The sequence below is a fragment of the Protomyctophum bolini genome (assembly GCF_963924005.1).
Source record: "Protomyctophum bolini genome assembly, chromosome: 5".
NCBI lineage: Eukaryota > Metazoa > Chordata > Actinopteri > Myctophiformes > Myctophidae > Protomyctophum > Protomyctophum bolini.
In genome coordinates, this window is record NC_137866.1 from 10,543,505 (window position 1) to 10,553,038 (window position 9,534).

The window sequence follows — 9,534 nt, forward strand, 5'->3', positions numbered from 1 at the left end:
AATACTGAATACCGAAAAAAAATAAAAAAAAGTAAGTCATTAAAATGTTGACATATTATCAACAGCTTTAACAGTCATTATTTAGCTGACATATGCTAGTGGTCCAGACCCTAAAAAAGATTGAGAACCACTGATCTATTCCTTTCCCATGGTTGCCCTTATTCTGTTCTCTTAACCTTCCATATTAAACCCATGTCTGAGTCATTGCAACTTATGTATGAGCGAGCAGACACATGCGATTGATTATATGGACACATTTCCTGAAAATGGTGACTCAACCAGTCAATCCGGTGGTTACACTTTCCCTTGAGATTCTAACTCCCTTTTCTGGAAGTTCTTGACGTCCGACTTCCCAGTAAATTACAACATTGACGGGTCATCATACATCACCAGGTCATTAAGTGGTGCAGTGTTTCTCGGCTATTGGTCGATACAAAATAAATCTTACATTTTCTAAATGCATTACTAAATGCAGTAATGTGTCAATAGAGCACCGAAGTCTGACGTCAATATCGGTAGAGGGCGCAAATCCACAAGTTTGTGTACTTTTTATTTGTATTGTAATCCCCATAGGGGGATTTTAGATCACCTCATATAAGAACTGTGTTTGAAAAATAAACATGTCACCCCGGCCGTTTCACTCATATATGAAGAATCAACTGACTGCTAATGTTACTGCTACTTAATTAGTTACATTTTCGCTAGAAACAGACTGTATCATTATGAGTGACTAACTGTTGCAAACGATACAGAGACACCTCCCCGACAATAATGCAGACAGCTTGTTTATTTTTGGACCACAACGCTTATAGTAGACGATATTAAGATGAGTCCATGTTATTCTCCATAGAGAAATGACTTCCGCGAACCAGGGGAATCGAAGGGGTGAGTGAGTTACGTCAGGACTTCGGTGCTCTATTATCTAATGTAATCCTGGGCGCTACACTTCCTCTGCCAACCTGAGGAGGGCAGCGGACTGACCTCATGCTTCCTTCTATGCATGAGGAGTCCAAGCTGCTTCTTTTCACCTGACAGGGGGGAGTTTCCCCAGCTGGGCGTAGCGCGTGGAAGGAACACATTATTCCGACCAGTTCCTTTCCCCTCCATCAGGCTGACCAGGGGGAGGTAGTTTAGAGACCAGGATTACTGCATGTTTTTTGTGAGGGTACCTACCCTAGTATAGGGGTAGACACGGGGAGAACATGCAAACTCCACACAGAAAGGCCCTTTCGCCAACCCCGCCTCGGGTATGGGCACTGATGACGCGGAGGAGGGAAAACGCGCCCAGCGCCCACAGCGTCCCCAGTGGGAATCGAACCCAGGACACCCAGGACACCTCACACCTTCTAGCTGTGAGGTGACAGCACTACTGACTGTGCCACCGTGGCCCCTCAGGGATGACTTTCAAGGTCATCCACCCCAGAGCCAAAGCAGCACAGCATCACACTCCATCACAGTCAACCTCCTCTCAGATGTGACACAAACCTCAGTGAGCCATGGCTCCTTTAGACAGCCAGAGTCATCTCAGCCCGCCCGGTGCAGCTGGTTTTCATTTTGGAACAATTAGTTAAGTCTGTCGTGTGGAACAACAGTGTTTCAACAGTTACCGCCTCCGACCTTTTCCCCAAAGCCCTGGAAGCCATCAGAGGCATAGAACCACCACCTCAACAACTAAAGCCTCTCTCTCGCTCTCTCTCTCTCTCTCTTTCTCCTTCAAGCTGTTAAACGTAATTATGTTCTGTAACCCAATCATGAAATCAAAGAGAGTAAAACACACTCACTCACTCACTCACTTTGATAAGCTTTGTTTTGTGAGGAGGCAAGTTTTTCGAAATTCATCATAGCACAGAGAATCCAATATCCCCAATATGTGTTAGGGCCAGATTGACAAATACACAAATATGCTGGTTGTCTTGCAGCTATGCCTAATTTTTCTTGGAACCAATTGCAAAATATCAAGGAATAACGTCTGTCAGACAGTACAGAAGATGACAGTACGCTAGCCTTTTGATCTATATAATGGAGGTCCAAATCTCAAAAACCACCACAACACTGCTTCTTCTATAAGAAGAAGCATGGGGGGTCAGATCAACAAATGGAATGAATTCTGTTCTGGCCATATGGAGCATGTCTTGATGTACAGGGTTTGATGAGGTCAGATCAACATGGAATGTCAGAACAGGTCAGCTCCATATAGGGAGATCTAAGGGTGGCATCATATTGAGTGTACAGGGTTTGATGAGGTCTGGCCATATATGGAGCGTGTCTTGACTGTACAGGGTTTGATGAAGTCTGGCCATATATGGAACGTGTCTTGACTGTACAGGGTTTGATGAGGTCAGATCAACATATGGAATGTCAGAACAGGTCAGCTCCATATATGGAAATCTAAGGGTGGCAGCCGAGGCAGTAAAAAGGTTGACTTAAAAGCACTTTCTGTCTTTCTGTCATAGGTAATAGGGAACAATGGAGCAGCAGTGTTACGAGTAGAGTTAGGCAGAAATGTTGGACAAACAATGACTTGTGACAATTATTATGCTATATGAGGCTAACAGTATGTATTTGTGTTTCTTTTTACAAGGCTGGTCTAATCAGGTTGGTAGTGGCAACCCATTTTTCTGATTGGCTGCCTCGTCTCTAGGCAACCAGACACTTTTTGACTCTAGCCAACCTCTCAGCATTGCAACCAGCAAGTTGCAACAACAACAACCCACTAGTTATTTCACCCATAATTCTGCAGATATAATAACGCAGCTGGTAATTATGACTATGTCATCAATCAGATCCTTCTTGGTTGATATACACAATCAAATTAGCCTTTTTAACAATTTTAACATACTCTTCTTTGTGCGCATTGTGCGCAACTGCGCATCATAATCTGCTTAATGTGCACATATATACTTAGAACTGGAATTCTGGCTGAGGTTGCAGACCAACACACACCATCTAAGCGTAATTCATTTTCATAAGACGTGTCATTGGCTAAAAGAATAACACATTTATAAGCGTTTTCCACTTCTGTTGTTTCCGTCGAGCAACACCGCTGTGTAACACAGCATAAATCAGGCTTTATGGTATGTAATATACGTGAGAGGAGCAGACGCATCAAACTTGGGACATGAAGACACTGGGAACTCACTTTCTGAGTATTCTGGTAGAACGGGTCTAAGTCCTCCAGTGGCACCGCGACCATTCCCTTAGGAGTATCCCCGTAGATGAAGGGGAGGCTCTTCCCGGCCTCCAGGTCACCGCTGGGCCTGGGCTTGTTTTCGTCGTCATCGTCACGATAGCTGCTGTCCTGCTTGGGCGGCTTCTTGTTCTTTTCCTCCTCGAGACGCAGCTCAAGGTTCGCCAAAGACTCTGGGGTAAAATAGTGGAAGCTGTGAGGTCCTGGTGCGAGAAGGGGTGCGGCCATGTTTTCATCCTGCAGCTACTTGCTCTTTAGTGTTCTACCATCCACGGTAGCCAGCTCTGTAGGGTGACCTGGGAAGAGAGAGAGCAGCAATGGTCAATCAATAATTCTCAACATTTGTTTTTATTTCAAGGACCCATCATGATTTGATACGCATGATTATGCTGCCAATTTATCACATCATTGACAGGATAGTCCTACTATACACATTACACAGCAAAGTTGTTCATTTGACATTTTAAAGTTAAATTAATACATGTACCGGCAGTAGATCTCTGTGTCAGGCCTGTCCTCCAAAAGCTGGTTTATTGAGCATTTGAATGTCATATTCAAGTCATGTTATTCATCTCAAACATATTTTACATTTCTAAATATAACTTGCATTTGTGCATACATGTGTGAATCCATTGAACATTATACGAATAGACTAAATGAAGTGCCTTTAGATCAAATTTACGATATTTAATAATTTCCCATAATCCAACCCTGACTAGGGTTGGGATCCTTTGATTTTAGTATTCCGGTTCCCTCTTAACGGTCCAATTCCTTAACGGTTCCCTTTAATGATTCCTATGTATTCCTATACCTCACCGGTTCTTAAAGTGAGGTCCCTCTAGGTTACTTGAGGGGTTTCCAAATGGTTTGCAACTCTGAGAGTATACAAATGGAACCAAATGGACCCTCACAGGTCCATTTGTACACTCTCAGAGCAAAGGTGGTCCTTGAAATTAGATCGTTTAAGAACCCTGCCTGGTATAGTAATTGCACAGCAGCAGACATGAAGTCCACATACGAGCGCTGACAGTGTTCAAGCTGCAGTGGATTTCAGATGGATTGATGACACATGGGTGGCAGGATAATTGAGATGAGAGGTGTTCAGGCCAGGCCAGGGTGGGGGTATTCAGCAGCAGCCCAAATGAGAGCAGCTGCCAGCCGCCATAAAGCTCACTGGCAGAGTGCAGATTGTGTGGAAACGCTTCTCATTATGGTGTGTATTTCACCATGGCTATTATATGCAAACACAGACTAAATCCGTTTAACCCTACAGCAGTGTAGTGCAGATGCTGCACTCCTCATGGATGTTTAAGGCCTCAAGCCAAAGCAATGAGTGCTAGAGCATCTGGTCACTAAACATTGGGCATTACCCAAGTCTTTCTTGTTTCTTGGATAACTAATTCCAATCAAAATGCACTTGAGAAAATCTGACATTGACATCATCTTCGAAGATGGTCGTTTAGAAATGAGTCCAGTGAGCCTTTAGATTCATGTATAGGCTATACTCCATCGCACAACGGTGTCGCCTGCCAAAACAGCTATTGCGATGCGATAGCAATAGCTTGTAGATCGTTTTTTTGCAAGCAACACCCATACAACTATAGGGAGTATATGGGCGCTGTCCATTTCAGCACCACTGAGCCCAATCCAAGACAGCTAAAATGTAATGTTCTGCTGCAGTCAGACTCAAAACGGGATCAAATAACAAAAACACGACTTGGTGAGGGCTTGAAGAGGGTATAGGCCTGCATCCTGTTATTAAGTTCTGGTACCGGACCGGTCTCCTCCTCCATGGGCCTAAGGCATGGTGATGTGTCTGCGTGATTCTGTGGGCAATCATTCTGATGATTTGAGTCGTCATCCAATATTAATTGACGCAATAGGTTAAAGTGATTTTTTTAAACTCCACTGCTGTTTAAGATGCATGGGCCTATACACAATTTGCACAGAGAGCAGAAGTCTGCTGCTTAAACAGTAAGAGGTTTGAGGTAACATTGCGCACAGTATAGGTTTTAAGTGCCCCCCTATACAACCAAATTGAAGACCATACCAACTGCTGCAGTGGGTGGTTTCTATACATGTCGGAAATGAAATGTCATACTGAAATTTGCAGTCGTGGTCGTGGATTTAATAGAATCACCCGTTTAATAACTTGGGATATTCATAAACGATTGTATGACGAACATTTCAACACTAAGGTCGATGGAGAATATGAAGCCTATAGGCTATGTATTTTTTATTAAAACATTTTCAGGACATGTAGCCTATATGCGTGTAACACGAGCCTTGAAGGATATATGCACCACACCCGCGGGAGCCATGTCGGCTTCCAAATCAATAAGGGCCACATCTGTTAAATAAACTCACATGAAGGCTAATCATCAAATAAAGAAAGACAAAATACAGAAAATAACATTACCTGTGATGATGGCACAAAAAACTTCGGAGAATTGTGCCAATTTTCGAGGCTATCGATGACGAAAGAAGAAACAGAGTGGCCACTCAATATCAAACCCAGATTCGAAGCAATATGGTTCATTATCTTAATCCGGTGGATGGAGCAACAGCAATTGGTTGGCAGAAGACGATACTCGGTTTCACCTGAAGCAATCGAACGGCAAAACTGTCCAGCCTAGCCAAGCAATAATAATCAGACAAATGCCTTACAGTCATAATCCTTTGGAAGGGCAGTGATTCTGATGTTCGGAGAGCGAAGGCATCCTGTTCGATTCCCCCGAAAAGATGCAGCTAGGCAGTGCGCGGCTCTGCGACATTTGTGCAACTGACAGGGTGGTAAAATTACCCTGGCTTTTTAGCTAACAACCTGTGTTCTTTTGACGAAGAAATATATAATCTGTGCAACTTACTTCGTAAGCGTTACAGTGAATCCATAAAGGCGTTGATTGACTGAAGATGTCGAGAAGATTCAGGAGAAACTACTGCGGTTGTCGCCATATTGTTGTTGGTATCTCCCCCTCAGTGCATAATTGATGACTCTCGGCAGAATGTAAGGGAGTGTCGGCAAGTGCCTTTCATCAAATGATAGGTCATTTAGGCATGTAGTCTCCACGAGCGAATATGGGTTCACAAATGGGCTTCAGTTAGTGCTTCACAAAGATGAATCTGTGATGATCTGCAGCAGGAAATGTGGGGAAGGTCTGGGTATTAGGTCTAGAGCCTTCAGGATGTGTGCTGTGTGGTGTGCTTTAGCCTATAGCGAGCAATCTTTTTTTAAATATAGGCCTACATTTTGTCAATTACATGTGATCAAGTATAGGCTTATTTGCACGAATACAATCACGACTTTTGCCCAATAGTGTATTTTGAGTAAAAATAATATAATCTCCTTCAGATAATGTGGCTACTACCATCTAGGCTATTTATTGCTCAAGCTGATCAAGCTGAGTAATTACGTCATAAACCTCATGCCCTTGAGAGAGCTTGCCAAAACGGGGGGGGTGATTTTGGATGCTGATCGTACAGTACTTCCAGAACCACATTATCTAATATCTTTTAGTTGTGTCATTTTAATAAAGTTAGACGCTTCCTGGCTGTCACAAAAGTCAGATTCTGCCAAGCTGCTCATGCCTTTACTTCCAGTAGACCTAAACTTAATTGTAATGCACTTTGTTTGCTGGACTGACAAAGTAGACTAGAGTTGTATTAACTCCAGCTTGTTCAGAGCATTAAATCATTTAACACACTGTTACATCCCTAAGTGGTAGTCTATAGGGCAGGGATCTTTAGTTTGACAGCCAACAGGCTTCTATTGTTTAAAGGCATGGGACATTTGTTTTTATTGGCCTAAAATATTGTCTACATAACATGTCTATGTATATTATATACATGTCTATACAATAATACATTCATGAATCCACTTGATGTCAAACAAGAGGGGTTTCATGATTCTGAATCCATTATTAGTTTTGCACAAAAAACACTCCATGGGCTAAAAACAGCCATAGCCACTTGCCCAAATGTGCCCAAAATGTGCTTTACCCACCTCATCACAAATGTGATGACGGTTATGGCCGTATCAAAAAATCACTACACTATCAAACAAAAATAACCACATGATGACTGTAAAGTGTAAAGTATGAAGTACCCCTAGGGTTCCCCCTGATAAATGCTTAATAAAAGGCTGAGATACACACAGGAACATGCCGGAATTTGATGCAAAAGACTGTAGGTCTGAAAACAAACAAAGCTATATCACTGACCATGGTGGAAGGGGAAAGAAACTGATTATAGGCGATTAGGCGCACACATATTCAGGTGTTTTTATTGGCAGGTGATGGGAGATGATTGGTGGACTGATGAACTACACCTGGGTTTGAGGAAAGAAGGAGAAAACAGTAGAGGGAAGGATAAGAGGATAAGGGATATGGGACAGTCACAGAGACTTGGGGTGGCGGCAAATTGTTGTAGGATTGTAGAGTAATAACAATAATGATGTATGTTGCAAAATGCAACACCTGGGGATTACAACATGAGGAATAATGTTAACACAATTGTGCAGTAGCAGCATCCACCGGGACACCATCCGGGACACCCCCCCCCCCACCACCCCATCGGACCATGCCCATATGGTCAAGGTCAACCATCTAGATTTACGCCACTGCTCAACCATTTTAACAACTTCAATCCTATACTGAGCCCTCTATAATGTTCAACAATCAACTCCTTTTTCCCCCAGAACATCGTGTCACAACATGTCATATTGTGAACATAGGCCTATAGATCTGCTATTTTTGCAGAATATCAACTCCTTGTCTGGCATTGTGGTACTATCCTGGAAACCAGACGAATCTGCCATTGCAAATATTTGCCCTCAGTGATATCAGTCTGTGACACATGGCCAGGAGATGACTATCGCTGCCATTCTGCCCACTGCATCTGCATGTGATCTGGTAGTGATCTGCCAAGAAGAGCTTGTTGAAATGTTGTAAATCACACATGTGTAAATAAAGGCTCAGTGGATCATTAAGCTTCAGAAACAGATGACCCTTTGGGTTGACAATGACAATAGCTTGCCAAAGTTTAGTGAAGGTCAGAGTGATGAGATGACAAGATGTCCTTTTTATCATGTGGGAGGTGGTGGAGGGTGTCACAGAAGGTGGCGTGCGTGCGTGCATGCATGCATGCGTGTGTGGAGAGGTGTGAGATGATAATTTGACCTCAGCAAGACACTCAAACACGCAATTAACAACACAACATTTGAAAAAGAGTCCTTTCATTATCTGGATTAGGGAATCACTTGCACCCAAGTCTATTCAGTGGAATTGCCAGCATGTGATTCCTGCTTAATCTTGGCACTTTTAAATGTTGAATGCCTTTATCCAACCATTGATTCAGCAACGCCAAAATTATATCAAGGCAAGATCATTTAAAGAAAATTACAATTTAAATATGACATTGGGTGTATGTACTGTACAGTATGTATTGTAGGCCAGGGATACTCAAATAGATTTACCTGTGGGCCACATTACAAAAATGGCAAGGGGCCAGGGGCCAGTAGATAAAATTACGACATTAATGATACTTGATAACTTCTCTCTTTCAATTGCTTTATTTTCGCAAAATGTATCAAAGTACAATGTGCATGCACACAATATGTAAATAAATAAATGTGTTACATTTTCTTGCATTTCTTTCATTTGCATTGCATCTCCCCCCCCCCCCCCCCCAAGCTTTTATTTTCGTTCGAGTAATAGTACAACTCTAATAGTATTACTTATAATAATGTAATTAAAGATAACTTCATTCAGATTGATTTATTTTTATTTCATTTTCCAGATTTTTTTTTCTTCTTTTTTTTAGATTTTCATTGGTGGGCCAGTCATAATGGTTCCCGCGGGCCTGATGTGGCCCGCGGGCCTGAGGTTGAGTATCACTGCTGTAGGCTATACCCTTGCCACATCCATTTTACAAGTGAATTTAAATGTGGCTTTGTGTGAATAATGCTTGGAAATTGTTGCAGTAGCAAGAAGAGCTATCCAAAATTGATGCTGTAACAAGGATCAACCTTCTTTAACCTTTTAACCACAAGGATGTGGATTGACTGACACCTGGTGGAAAAGAGACTTGTTTTACAGCAGCCTCAGCTAAAGTAGCCTCAAATCTACCCAGGCTTTCATTTCGGCGAAAAATGAAATAGCTAAAGTGACCCATTTATGCCTGTAGAAATAGTGAATTCATGATTTTATATTGTTTAATTAATATGATTAACCACTGCACCCCTCATGACAACCAAGAGCCAAGAGAATGTAGCCAAATTGCAAAAAAATGACAACGAATTCTGACAAAGCTTTTTATTATTTTACATGAAACACATCCAATGACAGCAT

The 9,534-nt window shown here is 42.3% G+C and overlaps 1 protein-coding gene across 3 annotated transcripts in view; it reads right to left on the reverse strand.

The window, feature by feature from the left end:
• The window catches only part of scn8aa (sodium channel, voltage gated, type VIII, alpha subunit a), a gene marked incomplete at its 5' end in the record, with an annotated part of 51,331 nt that extends 47,916 nt beyond the window's left edge, over positions 1 to 3,415 (reverse strand). For all 3 annotated transcript variants that reach the window (XM_080764635.1, XM_080764634.1, XM_080764633.1), the window contains one exon: positions 3,140 to 3,415. In XM_080764635.1, coding sequence (XP_080620761.1) covers positions 3,140 to 3,415 — 276 coding nt within the window. The remainder of the gene's footprint in view (positions 1 to 3,139) is intronic.
• Positions 3,416 to 9,534: the final 6,119 nt, after the last annotated feature.